This window comes from Panthera leo, chromosome C1 (genome assembly GCF_018350215.1).
Source record: "Panthera leo isolate Ple1 chromosome C1, P.leo_Ple1_pat1.1, whole genome shotgun sequence".
NCBI lineage: Eukaryota > Metazoa > Chordata > Mammalia > Carnivora > Felidae > Panthera > Panthera leo.
The window spans coordinates 27,334,869-27,356,841 of NC_056686.1; the positions used below are offsets into that span (position 1 = coordinate 27,334,869).

At 40.8% G+C, this 21,973-nt stretch overlaps 1 protein-coding gene across 1 annotated transcript in view; it reads left to right on the plus strand.

Moving 5' to 3' along the window:
- The window catches only part of LOC122226411 (protein argonaute-4), a 41,027-nt gene extending 19,288 nt beyond the window's left edge, over positions 1-21,739 (plus strand). Inside the window, exons 8-18 of the mRNA XM_042949511.1 lie at positions 731-878; positions 1,089-1,208; positions 1,332-1,460; positions 1,701-1,834; positions 2,925-3,109; positions 4,432-4,591; positions 7,811-8,126; positions 8,268-8,402; positions 15,166-15,267; positions 15,535-15,734; positions 17,867-21,739. Of these exons, the coding sequence (XP_042805445.1) occupies positions 731-878; positions 1,089-1,208; positions 1,332-1,460; positions 1,701-1,834; positions 2,925-3,109; positions 4,432-4,591; positions 7,811-8,126; positions 8,268-8,402; positions 15,166-15,267; positions 15,535-15,734; positions 17,867-17,975 (1,738 nt within the window). The 3' untranslated portion in view covers positions 17,976-21,739. The remainder of the gene's footprint in view (positions 1-730; positions 879-1,088; positions 1,209-1,331; positions 1,461-1,700; positions 1,835-2,924; positions 3,110-4,431; positions 4,592-7,810; positions 8,127-8,267; positions 8,403-15,165; positions 15,268-15,534; positions 15,735-17,866) is intronic.
- Positions 21,740-21,973: the final 234 nt, after the last annotated feature.

Consider the following 21,973-nt stretch of genomic DNA (forward strand, 5'->3'; position numbering starts at 1 on the left):
ATATTTGCACCAAGTATGTGAGATAATTTGCCCCCTAGAAAAGCCAAAGAAAGGGAATCTCTTAAATCGCACTCCCCAGTTTATATTATATATCCTGGCAAAGCCTCATTTTCATGTATTTAGTCTTGTTTCCCCCAGACCCACATATATCTGTCCTGGTTTGGGGATCTGGAAATTGGCCTCAATAACTATGTTACATTCATGTTACAAATAGTTCTCTTAAACAAATAAAACTTCTGTGTGGGGGGTGCCTGGGTGGCTCAGTCGGTTAAGCATCTGACTCTCTCTCTTTTTTTTTTTTTAATTTTTTTAAGTTTATTTATTTTTGAGAGAGAGAAACAGCACAAGCAGGAGAGGGGCAGAGAGAGAGGGAGAGAGAGAATCCCAAGCAGGCTCCGCACTGCCAGTACAGAGCCCAACGAGGGGCTCAAATCCACGCACCGTGAGGTCATAACCTCAGCCAAAATCGAGAGTCAGATGCTCAACCGACGGAGTCATCCAGGCGCCCCAGCATCTGACTCTTGATCTTAGGGTCGTGAGTTCAAGCCCACTTTGGGCTCCACGCTGGGTGTGAAAGCTCAAAAAAAAAAAAAAAAAAAAAAAAAGAAGATTGACCTTTGTTTTTTAAGTGACTGATCAAGGTAGAAAATGTTTGTAGGCTTTTGTTTGCTTGCTTGTTTAAGAAAAAAAAATCTCGAAGAAATTTCTGAAAAGATATTCTCTCCTGTAGTTTTCCTTTACAGCTAGAAAATGGTCAAGCTATGGAATGTACAGTAGCCCAGTATTTTAAGCAGAAATATAGTCTGCAGCTGAAATATCCCCACCTCCCCTGCCTCCAAGTGGGACAAGAACAAAAACATACATACTTGCCACTTGAGGTAAGCTAAGCTGAATTTTCTTTTGCCAAATCTGCCAATCTCTTGAATCAGTTAAAAAAAAAAAAAAAAGAAATCACGTTCTAGGCTAGTGGCAGAATCTAGTATTAGTTTTTAAAATGTTTTGGGCAAATAGCTTCACCGGGTAACAGCATTTTCACGTTTTGAGGAATAGAAGATGTAAGATACGAATTTCTCTTTGCCTCTCGGTAGGTCTGCAATATTGTGGCAGGACAGCGATGTATAAAGAAGCTCACGGACAATCAGACTTCCACAATGATCAAAGCGACAGCAAGATCTGCACCTGATAGACAGGAGGAAATCAGTAGACTGGTCAGTAAGTCATGGTCTTCAAGATAAGCTAGCTTTAAGATGAGAAAAGAAGAAAATATAAAACTCCTGGTGGGACACAGTTACTCTTTGGTTTTTATATACGCAGGCTTTCCTGTTCCTTAGGTGAAGAGTAACAGTATGGTGGGTGGACCGGATCCATACCTTAAAGAATTTGGCATTGTTGTCCACAATGAAATGACAGAGCTCACAGGCCGGGTACTTCCAGCACCAATGCTGCAGTATGGAGGCCGGGTAAGCTTTTTATTTTATTCAGCAAGCTTCTTCCAACAACCAGTCAAAAAGAGAATAACCCAGGGTTTCTCCACTACACCACACTGAATTTACCCATAGTTTTGTTCAGTATTGCTTTTTGTCTTTTGGCTAATACCAAATAGAATTTTGTTTATCCCCTCATCAACATTAAAATGGCCTTAGATTGTAATGTCTTTTCTCTTTTCTTTTGTTTCTTTTTTGTTTTGTTTTTTTTTAAAGAATAAAACGGTAGCCACACCCAACCAGGGTGTCTGGGACATGCGAGGAAAGCAGTTTTATGCTGGCATTGAAATTAAAGTTTGGGCAGTTGCTTGTTTTGCGCCTCAGAAACAATGTAGGGAAGATTTACTAAAGTGAGTATCTTCATATTTTCAGCTTAGTAATATCCCTTCCAGATATGAAAATACCATCTTTACATGAATGTGCTATGTGCACTGGCACCAAATCCCTGACTCCTATAGTGACACCATCTGGCTATAGGAAAAAGACCTTGTATTATAGTAAATTGCAAACTTGGGAATGACAGTAAGAATCTGAGTCAGCTTTCTTACATTTAGAGCAGAAATTTGTGACTCACAAGGCCAAAGCAAACTCTTCTGAGTTCTTAGTGAAGCTTCCTTTGGTATTAATTGTATCTTTCCAGCTAAGATAAAAACTAGTCCATTTTTAATCATTATAATTTACTAGCGAGCTTGTTTTATTGCAGGGTCACTGACTAAGATCATTGGTTCATGTCTTACAGATGCAGCTATCTATAGAAAGGAAGTTAGTAAAAAGGGTGGAAAACTCAAGGCAGGAAAAGGGAACTGGCTGAAAGAAAGGAATCTTACAAATCTTGACAAATGCACAAAAGAAATTCGGAAAGCTTTATACATATATTAAAGTAACTTCACAAATTTAAAATTTAAAACTTCACAATGAATTTTATTTTTTTAAAGTGATGATTTCTTTTGATATTGTTATTGAATCAAATCTATTACAAGTTTGAATGTAATCCTAAATATACTGATTTGTGTTTCCATATTCTCAATTGAACACAAGCTTACCCAACTATTCTCGTGCCAGGCTTACCAAAATACACATTATCTGAAATTTTGACTTTGCTTTTCTTTAGTTCAGAATTATTGACCTGAATGTTTAAAAAAATCTTTGAACAGAAATGCTATTATAGTCCCTGGGGCCCCGTTGAGGTATAATTATTTAAATATTCAAAATGATAATCTGATAGCTTAATATTAATAACACAGATTCTTTGTGCATTATAATTGCAGTGACACAATTGCCAGCCCATTTTTGGCAACCGGTTATGGATTTTTTGTTTATTTGTTTGTCTTTAATTTTGGCTAAGAATGTGCAAAACTGAAAGAAGTGTCTTTGAGGAAAATAAATGCTAGGAATGTACTCTGAAATGAAAGCACTGTACTACTGGTTCTATTTTACCAGGAGTTTCACTGACCAGCTCCGTAAAATCTCTAAGGATGCAGGGATGCCCATCCAGGGCCAGCCATGTTTCTGCAAGTACGCACAGGGTGCGGACAGCGTGGAGCCCATGTTTAAACACCTGAAAATGACATATGTGGGCCTACAGCTCATAGTGGTTATCTTGCCTGGGAAGACACCAGTGTATGGTATGGACCCCTTTAATATTGAATGAGGGATGATTTCAAATAGTTGGTCAGGATAAGCTAGGTTATGCTGCAGTCACAAACAACTCCAAACTCTCAGTGGCTCAGATCATCCAAGGTTTATTTTTTGCTTTTCCTGTGTGTCCACTGAGGTAGACTGTGGCCTTTGTTACATGTCATCATGTTATTTTTCACTCTGAGACCCGGGTTGGCATAGCAGTCGCTATTTGGAATGTTCTTGGCCCCTTGGCAAAGAGAAAAGAGGGCTCTGGAAGGCTCTTAACATCTGCAACTTCTGTTTTTGAGAGAGAGGGAGAGGGAGAGGGAGAGGGAGAGGGAGAGGGAGAGGGAGAGAGGGAGAGAGAGAGAGAGAGAGAGAGAGAGAGAGAGAGAGAATGTGTAGATGTGTAGCCAGGGCAGAAAGAGGGGGAGAGAAAGAATCCCAAGCAGGCTCCTCACTATTGACACAGGACCCGATGTGGGGCTCGATCTCATGAACTATGAGATCATGACCTGAGCCAAAATCAAGTTGGATGCTTAACTGACTGAGCCACCAGGTGCCCCAACATCCACAACTTCTTGACCACAACCAGCCACTGGCTCTTCCCAACCTTTTTGCGGGAAGCAAGAATGGGGGCCAGGAAGTACAGTGGGAATGAGTGTCGGGCATACAGTACCATTCCACCGTAGTCCTCAAAGCAGGAAGAACTGGAATGTTTGGTAAAAAGCACTTAAGAATATCAGAGTGGGGAGGAGTGGGAGAACCTACCACTGGCAGAAAAGAAGCTGTCTAGTTTGTATCTATTATCACAAGAATGATACAAAAGTTCCTTTGACTGTCATCTGAGTGAGGGATTTGGGAGCTACAGACCCACTGTTTGAACTTTACAAAATGTCTTCAACTCCCTCTGGAGTTGTCTCTTCTGTTACTTTCTGGTTATCTCTGTGTTTAGAGGGGAAGAGGGGGAGGGTGGGAGAAAAATACTGAAAATTCAAAGAGCTGGCATGTATACTGATAGGGAGGAGCTGGGAGATGGATTCCTTTGCCAGACCAGTCCTGTGGAAAAAGTAACCTCGGGGGACTGCGTTAGTAGTGGCAGGCAGCATCCAAGGGTAAAAGGAGTGGCCTAGCTTTAATGCTCACCGGAGGGAAGAAGAGGGAAATTTCCCTGGGGGTTTAGCAGATGAAACAGCCGCATCTAGCACAGGGTACCGTATACACTAGGCACTCTGTAAATGTTTATGTGTGGATTTTTCCCTCTATTCTTAGTAATTAGGAGAATATTTAAACATTGTTAAATTAATTAATGGATTTATTCTTGTAGCGGAGGTGAAACGTGTTGGAGATACCCTTCTGGGTATGGCCACACAGTGTGTCCAGGTAAAAAATGTGGTGAAGACCTCACCCCAAACCCTTTCCAACCTTTGCCTGAAGATAAATGCAAAGCTCGGAGGAATTAACAATGTGCTTGTACCTCATCAAAGGTAAGATTCTGAACTCTGTTTTTTTCCGCTCTTGCGTTATATAGAAGATCGAATGTAACATAATTCACAGTAAAGCACACAAATCTCAAACATGCATCTCAATTACTTTTTCTTATATGTGTATGAATGCACTCATGTAACCACTACTCAGGTGAAGACGTAGAAAATTTCTGGGACCTCGTCAGGCTTCCCTGTGGCCCTTCCCAACAGAGAACCCCCAGAAGTTAACACTCTCACCATAGATTGGTTTTGCCTGTTTTTGAACTTCATGTAAATGGAACTGTACTACATGTCATGTTTTATGCCCGTCTTCTTTTGCTCATCATTATGTGTCTGGAATTCATTCATGTTACTGTATTAAGTAGTCATTTGTTCTTTTTCATTGTTGTGTATTATTTCATTATGTGAATATACCACAGAATTTTAATCTGTTCTGCCATTGACGGATATTCTTATACATTCATTATACATTTTTTCTATATTTTTGGTAGAATTTAAGTACTCTTTCTCTTGAGTATATATCCAAGAGCAGAATTGTTAAGTTGTTGAGAATACATGTATTTAAAAAAAATTTTTTTTTCACGTTTATTTAGTTTTGAGACAGAGAGAGACAGAGCATGAACGGGGGAGGGTCAGAGAGAGAGGGAGACACAGAATCCGAAACAGGCTCCAGGCTCTGAGCTGTCAGCACAGAGCCCAACACAGGGCTCGAACCCACAGACTGCAAGATCATGACCTGAGCCGAAGTCGGTCGCTTAACCGACTGAGCCACCTAGGCGCCCCGAGAATACATGTATTTAGCATCGATAGATGCTGTCAAATAATTTTCCAGAGTGGTTGTACCAGTTTACATTTCTGCTGAGAGTTCTGGTTGCTCCATATTCTCACCAACACTTGGTAGTATCAGTCCTTTTAACTGTAGCCATTTTGTTTGGGTGTAATAGTATCTCGTTATGGTTTTAATTTGCAGCCCCCTAATGATTAATCATGTTGAGCACAATTTCATATGTTTGTTGGCTATTTGGATATCCTCTTCTGTGATGGGTTTGTTCAGTTCTTTGCCCATTTCTTTATTAATCTTTTCATTAATTTGTAGTTTCCCTATCTACTGAGATAATATCTGACTTGTTAACTCTGAAATGTTTCCATGTGGGGGCACCTGGATGGCTCAGTTGGTTAAGTGTCCAACTCTTGGTTTCAGCTCAGTTCATGATCTTGTGGCTCTGTGGATCCGAGCCCTACATCGGGCTTTGCACTGGCAGTGCGGAGCCTGCTTGGGATTCTCTCTCTCTCCATCTCTCTGTGCCTCTCCCTCACTTGTGCTGTCTCCATCTCTCTGAAAATAAACTTAAAAAAAAATATTTTCATGTGAAATTCTGTATGTGAAAGCAATTTGAAAAGATAAATTTAGGGCTGTGGTATTAGTCATTGCTATACTTAACAAGAATGTGAAATTGAGTGCCTTGCTATTAGTACAATCATATTCCAATTCTTAATTTTCCCTTGAATGAAGCTTATAGGTAACAAAATCCTTCCTACAACATTGGTAGATGAGGTCTGCAGGCCATATGGGAAGTTAAGCTAAAATCTGAAATCATTTAATTTCACCCCAAACATTTGAGACAATATAGCATAGTAGCCTAGAGTGCATACTTTGGTGTCTGACTTCCTAAGGTTTGGATTCCAACTTTACCGCTTCCAAGTTATGTAAGCTTGGGTGAGCCCCGTATTCTCTTCTGTCTCATTTTTTAAATACGGAAAATTGAGATGATAATTGTACCGTAATTCCTCATGGAATTTTTCTGAGGGCTAAATCAGTCAATACAGGTAAAGTGCCTAGCACAGTGACTGGTACATAGTGTATGTAAGCTGTTACTATGTTACACATATGTATGTGATAGATACATGCCGTTGTACTGCTCTGTGCCAGACCCATGTTGCATAACGATACATATAGAGAAATCTAGCACAGCCTCTGCCCTCATGGAGATATCTATTCTTTAGTACCCATTATAGGAGATTTTTAGATTTGGGATGTCTCCTATATTATACTTAAATAGTTAGAACTCAATTTCAAGCCCTACCTTAAAGAATTTACCAGAGAAGGATGCATTATATTTTTCTCCTTGATTCCTTAGAAAAATCAGTGCCAAATAAATGAATTCATTCTTTCAACAAATATTTATTGAGTGCCAACCTTGAGCTAGGCAGTGTTCTAGGCACTAGGGATGCTTCAATGAACAAGACAAAACAAAACAAAATTCCTTCCCTTGTGGAGCTTATATTCATATGTGTGTGTGTGTGTGTGTGTGTGTGTGTGTGTGTGTGTGTGTAGACAATAAATAAAATAATTTACTGGGGTGTCTGGCTGGCTCAGTCATTAGAGCATGTGACTCTTGATCTCAGGGTTATGAGTTCAAGCCCCACAATGGGTATAGAGATTAGTTAAAAATAAAATCTTAAAAAAAAATAATCAAGTAAAATATGTGGTGTAAGTGATGAATACCACAGATTAAAATAGGGAAGTAGATAGACTCAATTCTCTTCTCTAAGCCTCACATCTTAAAAAGCATTGAGGTCTCTCTTTCTCTCTCTCTCAAAATAAATAAACAAACAAATAAATAAATATTTTAAAAAACGGGGTGCCTGGGTGGCTCAGTCAGTTAAGCGTCTAACTCTTGGTTTCCGCTCAGGTCATGATCTCACAGTTTGTGTGTTTGAGCCCTACATCAGGCTCTGCTCTGATAGCTCAGAACTTGCTTGGGATTCTTTCTCTCTCCCTCTCTCTCTGCCCCTCCCCCACTTGCACTCACACACTCTCTCTCTCAAAATAAATAAATAAACAAAAAAAAAAATTAAAGAGCACTGGGGGATTTTATTCCAGTTCCGTGTACATTCTGCATTTCTATATCTGCTGTGGGAATACTAGGATCCAAGAGTACTTGTTCTGGTCTTCCCTTTACACAGAGATTTTATTAAATTCAGCTCAGGTCCTCTTTGTTAATTCTTCCCTTCCTGCTATTATAGAAGAACCATGTTGTCTTCTTAAGTCAATTCAGATTCATTGCAGGAGAGGCACAAACACTCAGTGGCCCTTAGAGTTCTCACCTAATGGGCACAGGTCTTCGTTCCCTTTTGTAAGATTATATCTGTGATTGTATCTGGTGAGCTTGCTAAACACAGACATTTTCATCTGTATGTTTCCTTCAATCTGAGCAGGCCCTCGGTGTTCCAGCAGCCTGTCATCTTCCTGGGAGCCGATGTCACGCACCCCCCAGCAGGGGATGGGAAGAAGCCTTCCATTGCTGCTGTCGTTGGCAGTATGGATGGGCACCCCAGCCGGTACTGTGCCACCGTTCGGGTGCAGACCTCCCGCCAGGAGATCTCCCAGGAGCTCCTCTATAGTCAGGAGGTAATTCAGGACCTTACTAACATGGTTCGAGAGCTGCTGATCCAGTTCTACAAATCCACACGCTTCAAACCCACTCGGATCATCTATTACCGTGGAGGGGTATCCGAGGGACAAATGAAACAGGTACTCTGATTACCCATAGTTGCCTTTTGGGGTTTCTAGGTATCTGATGGAGCTTCCTCCCATCTGCCACTCTGGGTAAATCAGATCTGAGAGATGCTAGGTGAGTTCTCAATTAAACCTCATTCTGTTTGTAACTCCTAGGTAGCTTGGCCAGAGCTAATAGCAATTCGGAAGGCATGTATTAGCTTGGAAGAAGATTATCGGCCAGGGATAACCTATATTGTGGTGCAGAAAAGACATCACACACGACTCTTCTGTGCAGATAAAACAGAAAGGGTAAGAAACCATGGTATAAGCTTCATTATCTGGCACAAGTGAATACGTTTTTAAATAGGCATATGTACTTTTTTTCCTAAAAGCAGAAGTGTAATAATAAGTTAATATATTAACTCCAGTTGAGCTTAGATGATCACTTCTGAATGATACAGATTTTAAGACTGAGTATTTCTCCTGTATGACAGAAGTGCTGGCTTCTAGAGTTGTTTGGCAGAGGCCAAAAACGTACCAGACATGCTGTAGTGATACAGGCAACCTCCAAGGGGCTGGTTTATCTACTTGAATTTTTTTTTTAATTTTTTAAATGTTTATTTATTTTTGAGAGAGAGAGACACACAGAGTGTGAGTGGGGGAGGGGCAGAGAAAGAAGGAGACACAGACTCCGAAGCAAGCTCAAGGCTCCAAGCTGTCAGCACAGAGCCCGATGCGGGGCTTGAACCCACGAAGCGTGAGATCATGAGCTGAGCCGAAGTCAGATGCTTAACCAACTGAGCCACCCAGGCACCCCTCTCTGGACTTTATTATCATATTGCTATTTTTTGTTACCAATGCCTAAGGCATAGTTCTAGGATATAAAGTAGAATTTCTCTTCCAAATGATTTTATATCAGTGCATGGGATTCTCGAGATACACACTTTGAACACTTATAATGTTATACTTTCTAACCATGGGCAAGTTAACTTCTCTAAGCCATAATGTTCTCAACTGTAAAATGTAATAAGAATACCTATCTCACAGGGTTGTTATAAGGATTAAATTAATAAGTGAATATTAATTTGGGGTACAGTTCCCAGCACTTGATGAGAGGTATTTTGTGTACTCGATTTATAATGTTATTTAGGTGTAAACTAGCTAAATTATAGGTATTTAATATTGAGTGACTCTGCTTCTGTGCTGTTTTCTATGACATTACTTCATCTTTTCCAAGCCTTCCCTGATCCACCCCAGAGAGACCAGTTCTTTCTGTTGCTTAATCTTGTAATCTTGTGGGCCACTCCCATTATTTTCTAGTACGCCCTTAGTTTTTGTCTCTAATCCAAGGCTGAGCTGTTTCTTTTCGTTTTCAGAATCATTGGAAAACAAGATTTTCTCCTTGGGCTCCAGTTCCACCAATCAGCTTATATTCCAAGTGTTGTCTTCTGAATTGTCCAAACCCTGACTCAGTAGTGCTTCTTAGATCCCTTCTATACAAATTCTCCAAACTCTTGCCCAAACTCTGGTCACAGAATACGCCGCCACCCCCTCCTTAACTGCATCATCACCTCTCTGTCCCTCTGTCAGCTTGTTGTTCATGTAGCTCTAGGACCTGAATTATCTTCCTAAAACCCAAGCTATCTCATCGTTTTGTTCTTTGCCATCCCATGTCATTCCTAACCTTCCAAAGATTGATAATCCTGGTCCTTAGTCTACCCTGCTGCCTTGACACTTACCAACATCTCCAGTTTTCTAAACATGCCTTTTGCCAATCTCTAGCTCTGGATCAGTCCACTTATCCATTTCCTTTGCTTCAACTCAGGCCAGTAGAGAGATTGCTGAGGAAGAAAGTCATTTGTTTAATAAGAATGATATTACGGACTGATGATATCAAATCTCAGACAACCCTGGAGGCTGCAGTTTCTCTGTTCCTCCAGTTCCCCACAGCGTGTATTCCAAACCTTCGCACTCCTCAACAATCTGTCCCAATCTGCAATGCCTTCCCTGGCAACACTCTACCTTGCCAGCAATAGAACAACCCTCTATTTCCCCAGTAAACAAAATCTAGAAGGCATAAATTTTCTCAACTTACTCTCCCCTACTTTCAAATGTACTGAAATGTGTTTTCTTTTCTCTATGCTCTCACATCTCAGAGGCTAAGTTCTCCACCTGGACTTTAGTTCCTAAAGGAACACTTCATTAATTACCGTGGTTTTTCAAAACTCTTGTTCCGGGGCGCCTGGGTGGCTCAGTCAGTTGGGCGTCCGACTTCGGCTCAGGTCATGATCTCGCGGTCCGTGAGTTCGAGCCCCGCGTCGGGCTCTGTGCTGACAGCTCAGAGCCTGGAGCCTGTTTCAGATTCTGTGTCTCCCTCTCTCTGTGACCTTCCCCCATTCATGCTCTGTCTCTCTCTGTCTCAAAAATGAATAAACGTTAAAAAAAAATTAAAAAACAAACAAACAAACAAAAAAAACTCTTGTTCCTTCTTCTCACCCTTTAAAGTTCCTCAACTCTTCCTAGGTTCCCCTCACTAAACTTCCCTTTACTCTGCTTATCTTTCTTTTATTTCATGACCAAAATAGAGGAAAACTGACTTGACTTTCCATCTGTACCTTCTTACATATTACATCAATTCTCTGTAGCCTGACTTCAGTTTTAATGATTCTACTGAAGTTCTTTGCTCAGTGACTTGCTCATTTCAAATCTAGTGATATCTTATCAGGTTCTTACGCTGACCTCTTCGCCTTAGCAATGACTTTCCAGATTCAGTGCCCTCCTCTATAATCAGGCTTTTTTTGACTCCTCTTCCTCTATCCATTAAACACTGACATTTCCAGGCATTTCATACTTTTCTTCCTCTTCTCTTCTGAATTTGAACTCTCTTTAGTCTCACCCACTTTTCTGCATTCATTGATTTTCTTAGAGATTCCTAAATTTGTATTCCCAGCCACAAGCATTTCTATGCAGTTCCTGACCTTCACCTCCAATTGTCTACCAGACACGTTTACTTAGATGCTCTGTAGACACAGTATCAGCAAGATAGGCTAGACTGTGGTAACAAAAAAACTCCAAAGTCTTATGGCTTACAAAGATGTATTTCTTGCTTATATCACATACCCACTGTGGCTCTGCTGTGGTGTGACCCTGATGTCCTCCTTTTGGAACCTAGGCTGACAGAGAAGAATCTATCTTGAACATCACCAGTCATTACAGCAGAGGGGGAGAAAGATACACACAAGCCATATGCTGGCTCTTAAAGCTTCTGCCCAGAAGTTACACATTTCAGACCACATTTTACAGCCAAAGCAAGTTACATAGCCATTCCTGAGTTAATTGGGTGGGGATGTATAATCCTCCCCCAGGGAAGGGCATGGGAATTTTTGGCACTAGTGATACAATCTACCACAGGCATTTCAAGCAAAACACGTCTAAACCTTCTACTTATTGTTTTATCCTCATCCAAAGCCCATTCCTCCCCCAATTTTCCTTTTCTTCTGTGACTTGGCATCACTGTACATTGATTCAGCCAAGCTAGAAACTTCAGAGTTGTCTTTAAACTCTGCTTCTTTCCTCTCCCCCCATATCCAGTTGGTCAAATAGTCTTCTGTGTTCTGCCCTGAAATCTCTTGTCTTCATTCTTCCTCTTGTGTGTTCCCTCTGGCCTAGGCAGAACCTTCCATTTTGCAGGAGACTCCTAGTGGTCTCCCCATCTTCACAGATGCACCCTCAACCTGCCGTCAGAGCTATGTTTAAAAAATACAGATCTCAGGGTGCCTGGCTGACTCAGTTGGTAGAGCATGTGACTCTTGATCTTGGGGATGTGAGTTCAAGCCCCACATTGGGTGTAGAGCTTACTTAAAAAAATACGTATCATACCTTGCCAATCTACTATTCAGAAACCTTCATGTATCCCCCATTGCCTGCCAGATACTTCCCTTTGGTGTTCAATGCTTTCCTAAGGTAGCTCAAACATAACATTTTAGTTTCATCTTTCCACAATACCTTCATACACCATCCATTTCCCACATGATGCATTTGAATCCCTGGGATGACCACATCCATCCCACTCTTTTTATTTCCCCCACTATTTTTATTAAGGTATAATGTAGATACCGTAAAATCCACGTTTTTTTAAACTTTTTTTTTAACGTTTATTTATTTTTGAGACAGAGACAGAGCATGAACGGGGGAGGGGCAGAGAGAGAGGGAGACACAGAATCAGAAGCAGGCTCCAGGCTCTGAGCCATCAGCCCAGAGCCCGACGCGGGGCTCGAACTCACGGACCGCGAGATCGTGACCTGAGCTGAAGTTGGACACTTAACCGACTGAGCCACCCAGGCGCCCCATAATCCACGTTTTTGGTGTACTGTTTTGCAAGTTGTGACAAATGCATATAGTTGTGTAACCACCATGTCTATGAAGACATAAACAATATATCACACACACACATTTTTCCAAGCCCTCTGCTGTCAACCCTTTCCCTCACCTATAGCCCCTAGCAACCACTGACAGACGTTCTGTCCTTATAGTTTTGTTTTTTTCCAGAATGAAATATAAGTGGGATACCATAGCCTGCGGTCTGGTTTCTTTTACTTAGCATAATGCATTTGAGATTCATCCAAGTTTATCATGTATATCAGCAGTTTATTCCTTTTCATTGCTTAGTATTCCTCATATGGCTGAACCACAGTTTATCTCTTACTGACTTTAGGGGATATTTGGAGTGTTTCCTGTTTTCATCCCATCCCCCTTTTCAACTCCTGCTCATCCTATAAAGGATGGCTCAACTCTTTGCTCCCACCAGCATTTTCCAGTGCCTTCCATAATGCCCTTATCACACAGCATTGCAGTGCATTGCAGATGGTGTTCATGAAGGTCAGGAATGCAAGTTCATTAGTTCTCTCCATGCCTCCATCTCTCATCCCTGATATCTGCTGCAGAGCCTTGCACATGGGTGCTCAAGCAGTAATTGTTGAGTTAAACATGCCTGGATCCCTTTTTCCCGAGGGCAGCATCTCCTTAGATTCTCATCTGTTGATTCCAAGAGAGTTGTTTCAAAAAAGATTCTAAGGTCAAATAAGTTTGGGAAATACTATATCCACCACCTCCCTCGTAAAGATTATACATTACTGAATAAAGGTTCTGAGAAATCCTACAACAGAAAAACCGTTTTAACTTGAGTTCAACCCAGTATTTCTCAAATCTCTTTGACCATAAAATACCTAAATGCATCCTACAGAACCAATATTCCTCAAGCACACACTTTGGGAAACAATGCCAGAACTAGTATAACTCCTTTACATTTCCTCTTGCCCAACTAGGTCCCCAAGTTCATATTTGAATTTGATAGAATGAGACTTTTCTCTACTCATAAATGTTCTTGTACACATTGGTATACAATTCAGCTGAAGGTAATGTAATGGTAGTTAGAATAGAGCCAAATAAACTCCCATCAAATTCATGCCTCAATGCAAAATAAACTTCCTCATACGGAACCCTGCTGTATATCACAAGAGGATGAAAACTGACCAAATACCAAGGTTTATTTCCTTTACTTGTAAATGCATTTCTGAAGTTCTCCCCTCTACTTTCCTAGAAATTTGATTTTAGAACTTTGGCTGTAATTGAACCTTACAATTTAGAATTTTAAAAGTGTTTCATAGCTAGTTTTATAGCTGATTAGATTAAGACCTAAAGATGTTATGTTTTGTTCAAGGTATGTAGTTGCAAGACTAGCCTTGGAACTGAAACCCTGGTTTTCCTAATTCCCATTTCAGAGTACTCTTACTGATAATGCATGTGCCAGTGACTTCTTTTACTGATTCTGTCAAAGCATTACTTTTTAAAAAATTTTTTTTAGTGTTTATTATTTTTGAGAGAGAGACAGAGCACAAGTCAGGGAGGGGCAGAGAGAGAGGGAGACACAGAAACAGAAGCAGGCTCCAGGCTCCAGGCTCTGAGCTGTCAGCCACAGAGCCCAACACAGGGCTCAAACCCACAAAGTGTGAGATCATGACCTGAGCTGAAGTCGGACGCTTAACTGACTGAACCACCCAGGTGCCCCAAAACCATTGCTTTTGTTGAGCCTGGTGTACCAGTACAAAGATTTATTCATCTTAACTTTTTTTTAAGTTTTCTTTTTAATTTTTTTAATGTTTATTTACATTGGAGAGAGACAGAGACAGAGCATGAATAGAGAAGGTGCAGGGAAAGAGAGGAAGATACAGAATAGGAAATAGGCTCCAGGCTCCAAGCTGTCAGCACTTAGCCCAACGTGGGGCTTGAACTCATGAATGGTGAGATCATGACCTGAGCCAAAGTCGGATGCTTGACTGACCGAGCCACCCAGGTGCCCCGCTTCATCTTAACTTGTAATGAAAGTTGTGCATATTTTTTTTACTCCAAGTAAGAAATAAAGTTGCATTTTGGGGGGGGGGGGGGCACCTGGGTGGCTCAGTCGCATCCAACTTTTGATTTTGGCTCACGTCATGATCTCATGGTTCGTGGGTTCAAGCCCCATGTCGGGCTCTGTGCTGACAGTGCAGAGCCTGCTTGGGATTCTCTCTCTCCCTCTCTCTGCCCCTCCCCTGCTCATTCTCTCTCTCTCTCTCTCTCTCTCTCTCTCTCTCTCTCTTAAAATAAATAAACTTTTTTTTAAAAAGTTGATATTTTTTCACAGGAAGCTTATCCATTGCAAATGTCTTTACATCCCCTCTGTGAACAATGCCAATATGTCAGTATGCCAATATATCATCTGCAAATAGATGACAATAATGCAACCCAAAGTCATAGGTAAAATAATTCTTTTTCTGGATTCCCTTATAGAAACAATGGAGTATTTTTGTTTGAGAAAATACTTAAGGATAAAGTGGTTGGACTAAGGAGAGTTACAGAAAATTCATCATGTTGAATTAAACTGATTTTCAAAACTTCACTTAAGAACAGTTTGCTAACTTGTTACCAATTAACACACAAAAGGAAAGTATGGTCTGAGTTCAGTTTGGCATTTTGATGACTAATTATACCTCCCCCCACCTCTTTTTGTTTGTTTGTTTGTTTGTTTTGGTAGGTGGGGAAAAGTGGCAATGTACCAGCAGGCACTACAGTGGATAGCACCATCACACATCCATCTGAGTTTGACTTTTACCTCTGTAGTCATGCAGGAATTCAGGTAATTTGGAAGCTGGTTCAGATCTTTGACTTGATAAGGAGATGTTTGCAAACTGAGCAACCAGCTTGAGTAGACTTGTTATTCAACACTATGCGTCAGTTTGTTAATGCTTGTATTCTAGAACTGTTATCTTTCCTTCTGGGTATCTGCTTGTAGTTGTGCTAGGAAGGAATACTTCTGAATTTAAGGAGTGGATTTCAATTCTTCTCTCCTCTCAGGTAATTAACCCATGTCAGAAATGTATTAATCATACAAGTCTCTCTCCAGGGAACCAGCCGTCCTTCCCATTACCAGGTCTTATGGGATGACAACTGCTTCACCGCAGATGAGCTCCAACTACTAACTTACCAGCTATGTCACACCTATGTGCGATGTACACGCTCCGTCTCCATTCCAGCTCCCGCATATTATGCCCGGCTTGTAGCATTCCGGGCAAGGTATCATCTGGTGGATAAGGATCATGACAGGCAAGTTTCTCAGGCACCATGAACTCTCTTTTTATCTGAGTCAGAAGCATGTTAAAAAAAAAAAAAAAAAAGCTACTACAGAGGAGTAGAGCTACTTTTGGAGGAACTAAACTTCCTTTTAGGATTTAAATTTCAAGAAGCAAATAAAATCACATGTGCCTTTGAGAGCTTATAATGTGACTTTTGGTCCAAGAAGTGCTCAGGCTTGCTCGTACTTGCATGGTGTGTGTATACTCTGCCCAAGGGAAAAAGTCTAATTTGGAGCTGCCTGTGGTTTTCCCGTGGAACAAAATGCATTCGGTTCTGTTTAGGTCCTGAGCAGCCTCAGAGGTGTCAGGCACAGTGTCTTGACTCCAGTCTGAGCAGTCACAGGCCTGTGGATTCCACTTCACGCAAGAGGAAGTCCTGAACATTTCGCTTTGCTTTCAGTGCAGTCTGGAAGAATGTACCAGAGTGAATTTGGGCATGTGTGTGGGAGAGGAGGGGTGCCAGACCATTTTTACCCCCAAATAGGGATCTCAGTAAGAATCAGACATTTTGACCTGTTACTGACGACTATTAAATAGCTGAACAAGCTCTCTGCATTAATTTTCTTTTCCAAATGACCATCTGTGAAGTGTAGCAGTTTCTGGGCTCTTCCCCAAGTCTGAATTCAGCTGCTAAATAGTAGACATTCCATTGCAAGTCTATTTCTGTAAGAGTTGAAAATACGCTATTATGGAAAATGCCCAGCTGTGGCTTTATACCTTCCGTTCTGTAATATACATTCATTCATTTAACACATTTATTAGGTATTGACTGTGTGCCCAGCACTGTGCTAGGTACTAAAAATAAAAATACTAAAATGGGGAAGACCTGCTTCCTGGGATTTTCTGTTTCAGTATGGCAGACAAAACAGGCAAACGCAGAACTGACAATTAGCCTGAGGCAGTATAGGTGAGGGACCTCAGAAGAAAGGTTGTTAGAGAAGATTTCATAGCTGGATGGATGGGATTTGGCTCTGGAAAGAAGAGAAAAGGATTTTCCAGGCAGAGGGAACAATGGACAAAAGAGAAAGCAAGTGACATGTTTAGACAATAGCGAGTTTTCTTTGGCTAGAGCATATGAAGCTGAAAAAGTATGTCAGAGCAAGGTTGTCTTTGTTAAATGTAAAAAGCTACTTTGGGGATAAAATATCTGGTCCTTAACCATTAATTGGGCTTACATGGGAGAGAAGATGAAATAAAAGATAACTAAGATAATGAGTTCAGATGATAAGGACGCTAATAATTTAGTAAATAATGATAAATAAATAATTTAGTAAGGTAATTAAGTGGCAAAATTAATAAATTAAGTCAGAAGAAGGATGGTGTTTTTTTACAGTTTACTAAGCCCTTTGTAATACATGGCACCCTTAAGAAATATGTTCAGAAGTTATTATTGTTATCCTGAAAGACCAAAGTTCAAAGGAATTGTTACCTCTCCAAGATCATATAGCTAGTGAGAGGAAGATGAGAAGAGACTCATGGCATAATGACATTTGCACAGTAACATGGTATGTTCCAGCACTGTGCTAGGCGCAGAAATTCATTTGTCAAATGGTTATTGAGGATATACCATGTGCCAGGCACCGGGGATTTGGTGGTGAGTAAGATAGACAAAGTCACTGCTTTCTTGGAGTTTACATTTACTGAGCAAAACATATAGCTAACTATCCAGTTAATAATTTCAATTGTGTTTAATACTATGAAAGAAAAATAGAGGATTCTGTGGAAGTATGTCTCAGGTGGCTCTGACCTGAACTTTGGAATCAGGGAAGACTTCTTTGAGGGAAATGACATCTGGCCGAAGCCTAAAGGACAGGTTGGCTTTAACCAGACATAGGAGGCAGTAGAAGTCCTAATGTAAGCACTGTTAAGGATTTGGGTCTTTGTAGACATTATTCTATTTAATTATTGCAACAGCCTGTTTAATAAGTTGTATTGCATTTTTCAGTTGAGCAAACTCATGTTTAGAGAGACATAAATTATTTAAGGAGGCACAGCTTGAGCCTAAGATCTTCTGAAACCCAGTATTATTTGTGCTATTTGAAACATGTGAAGTTTGCAGTAGTCTTTTGTTACACCTGGCTTTTTGCATTATTCTCTTTACAGCGCGGAAGGCAGTCATGTGTCAGGACAGAGCAATGGCCGGGATCCTCAGGCCTTGGCCAAGGCTGTGCAGATTCACCACGATACCCAGCACACAATGTATTTTGCCTGAGAGTCTCAGAAAAAGAACTCAATCAATTTGACACCCCATGCAGCCTCAAAATGTTTCAAATGCCTACCGCCTCTAGAGAGAGCCAAGTTGACTTCAGGTGGTCTACCAGCAGCTCGGAATAGTTGCACTGAATCTATACTTCGCAGCACTGTCTGATGCATCAACAAAATTGAGCCATTTTTTAAAAGTAATAGATACTCCTAGATTGTCTTCTCTGATGCACTGGACTGAATTTTTACCTCATCATGCAAAGGCTGATCAGCCTGAACTTCCTTAAGGACTTTACAAGAAAAGGTTTCTATGGAATATTTTGCTAGCTGTGGTGTTCCCCGCATCCCTCTAGTCTTCTAAGAGACGATTCTTCCTTGTTTTCTGTATTCATTGAGTGGGGTGTATGCGTAAGTGGGAGAGAAAAACCAAACAATCTACTTCAGTTCAGCGTAACTGTTTTAATTGTGGGGGTCCATAGACTTTTTAATGGAGATTTCTGACTTCGCCACTGTAAATGCCTTTAACGAGCATTAACTTTTGAAAGTTTTACAGAGTTTTGTTAGTTTTCCTACTTTATCTTCTTGATCTCTACAGACTTGTGCTGTGCAAATACAGGCTGCCAGGCGATTGCACTATGTTTGGCTGCAGATGCAGAACAGGCAGCTCTCTTATTTGGTTGGCTTTTGTGAATGTGTAACACAAACAGATGTAATGCATGTCACGGTGACAGATAACACTGCCATGGTAAGAGTACTCCTGTTTCCCCCCTCTTTGAAAAAAAAAAAATTAGCTTTTAGTATTTTTCAAAGTTTTCAAAAGTGCCCATTTTATGCTGCTGTGTGGTTTGTTAGATCTAAATGATTTTTAAACTTTTCTCACAGAAAATTAACTTTGGCAATAAACATTTTTTAAGGTCCCTTTTCTTCCTCCCCCTGACAATGTAGTTTTCTAGAGGAGATTTCGGTATGATTTTATCAGCTATTTCTTATAGGTCATAATCTGGCAACTTCTGAAACTGGTCAGACAAGACATATATTTCCATGGCTTTTTAAAGAATTATTTTTGTCTGTTTTATAGTCACAGTTGGTGTCCTGTCACTTTGTTTTAAAATAAGCTAGAACCAGGACGCTTCCTTATCGGATAGGCTTTGCCAGTCCTTAAGGTACATTGAGCGATGCTGCAACTTGCACAGATGTACCAGCATTTAAAACTGTTTTTCCCGGGAATCAAGGTTACTCACACAATTATGTGCAGTGCAAATTTTTTTGCTTCTCTTTCAACCTGAAATGTACTTGGTGGGGTTTCCCTCCTTTCACTAAACTAAAACTGCATTTATAGAAGAAAAGGTTGACTTTTCTTAACAGAGTCTAGATTCCGATCACAAGGAGATGGGTTACTTTCTTGGTCCAGACAAAGGGAGCTGATCTAAAGCAAGCATCAGTGAACGTGTAGGGGAAAGGAAAGTGTATTTTGTATTTAGTGTAGATAACACTTTGTGAATGGACAACAGTTACATAGAGTCTTGGTAGTTCCAGCCAGTGTTTCCCAGCCCAAATTTTACTGACTTGTGATTCTCTCTCCGGGAACCTCAGAAGTGAAAGCTGGAGAAGGGGATAAAAGCCCTAGAACCACACTCCGTATGGCTGAGGCAGGTGCTGGGGGAAGAGACAGACACAATGTGGTAAAACGATTTTGCCACCTCTGTCTGGAAACTGCTGGTGGGGAAACACTGGATCTGATGGTGAAGGGTGTTTGCTTGAACTCATTAGCCGGTCCAAATCTCTTAAACTAGCCTTCTCAAAATCCCAGCAATACAAAGCACTGTTTTTCTTCAGTCTTTTAAAGAAGCTTGTAAATACATTGAAGTTTACATTTCCATGTGCTGTTGATCGGTGGCGCCACCAGTGTTTGCTAAGACTGGTCTCTGAGAGTTTTATAACGTATACTGAGTCCTGTAGCTCATTAAGATGACTGCAGACATCCTCATTCTCTGCATATAGTGGGATGAAAGCAAGCTCTGTAACCGAGGCACAACATAGGCAGGAGCGAAGAGATGGCAGATGTTAATTTCTTAAGATTTTCCTTTTCTGCAAATACCTCACTTGGATACTACAAATCAGGACATGTTGGTGAGGGGCTGGCTGCTGCTTTTATTCACACTTGTTCAGGGAGAGCTCAGAAAAATAAATACCCTTCAGCATGGCTACCCTGGACCCAAGAGGAGGAAAAACAGAAACTTCTTTAGGAGAAGAAGGACTTACTGGCGTCCAGGATGTGAAGGACTCTTGGTGGCTGGCTGGCTGGCCAGCAGGCACCACACCTGCACTTGAGTGCCTCCGGCTTGCTTGTTAATAATGCACAGAAGAAGTGTCACTTCTCACCATCTCCTGCACGTATGGAGCAGGGAGCGAGGCGGAATGCCGGGAAGCCCTGATTTACTTGCCGGCAGTCGGGCTGTATGCTTGACCTTGAACTATACAGTTTGTACAACCTCAGTCAGTCCTATACACTGGGGCAAATCAGTGTGGTGGTGGAGGAAAAGCCGGGAGGCCTATTTTTATAGGAAACAGTACCTTTAAGGGGGCAAATGCTGTAGTTTTGGATGAAAGGAAAGAAATATGGAAGAACTAGGATAATTGGAAAAAACTTGCTGGCGGGGGGCGGGGGGGGGGGGGAACGGTGAATCTTAAAGAGGTAATCGCTGCAGAATCAGAGTTGCAGCAATACTGTTGCAAGCAAGTCTAAATACAGAGTTTCAATTTGGCTTGACAATTTGAATATGATAACCCCTTTGGACTGACTGAATCGTTATGCATGTGTCAATCAATGGGAGGTGTGCATTCTCTAGAAGTAGATTTACTGTTTGGTTTTTTTAAAATGCAGCCTGTTTAGGCACTGTCATGTGGTGTGAAAGATTGAAATGTAGCAATGCTAAAGAGTAACAATTAGGGGATAAGGCACGGGGATATTAAGAGAATGGTGAAGATCCAAATGTTGAACCGATTATGTTTTGTTGTTATTGTTGTTCGCTGTTGAACCCTGAGTGGTTGATAAGGTGAACTAGTGGCTTAATGCAGCCAGCAGTCTGGGCAGGCAGAACATATTCATTCTTACTGTAAATTCTATTTGCTGCTTCCAAAGGTGATGATTTATAAGCAGACATGTTCTATATGGTCTGTATTTTAGGATCTGGCACCCAGACTATATCAGAGCTTATCTACCTGGCTCAGCTATCTACCCTTCCTGTGGGAAAAGGCAATCCACTGTTTAAGAAGGCTCACTCTCTCTGCCCTGCCCTAGCAACCCTTTGTGGATGTGCTGTAAGATTTTCTTGCTCAATAGCAAGGTGGTAGCTCTGCTTTCATTTTAAGAAAGTAGAGGCTGAGGGCATTGTGTCAATACTGCTTCAACTCCAAGGATTTTTCCTTGTAAAATTAAAGGGAAGATCTTGTTATTGATTAACCATTTTCTTATCCCTTGCTATTGACATTCATGCTCTTTCTATGTCTGGTGGCTGAAAATGTTTGCATTTGTTCATTTGACTAATGGTGTAATTTTGGTTTCTATATTGTTAGACCTGTAATGTTTTAAAATGTATTTTATTAACTCTGGACTGGATGTATGTCTCTAGCAATACGAGGTACTTTCTAAACTATTAAGGGAGGGGTGGTATCCCCATGTTGAGACAAGATGATGGTTGTTTAAATTTTGTAATTTTTTTTTTTTTTTTTGGCCTGCAGGGATATTTTGTGTTCATGTGTCCAAAAGAGAATAAATTGGCATTCTTGTGCCAAAAGTTGTTTTTTGTTGTCAAATTTCAAATACATATGGAGTATACTGTAATGGAAACAGACATGGTTGCTTTTTAAAAACAATTTCCTCTATTTAAGAAGTTTGAGAGAGAACAGAGGGGAAACTTAGTGTTTTTAACTCCTGGGTCTCCCTATCTCTAGAAATTGATACTTGGGGATTTGGGAAGAGCTTCTCAGCAAAATTTCACATATGAA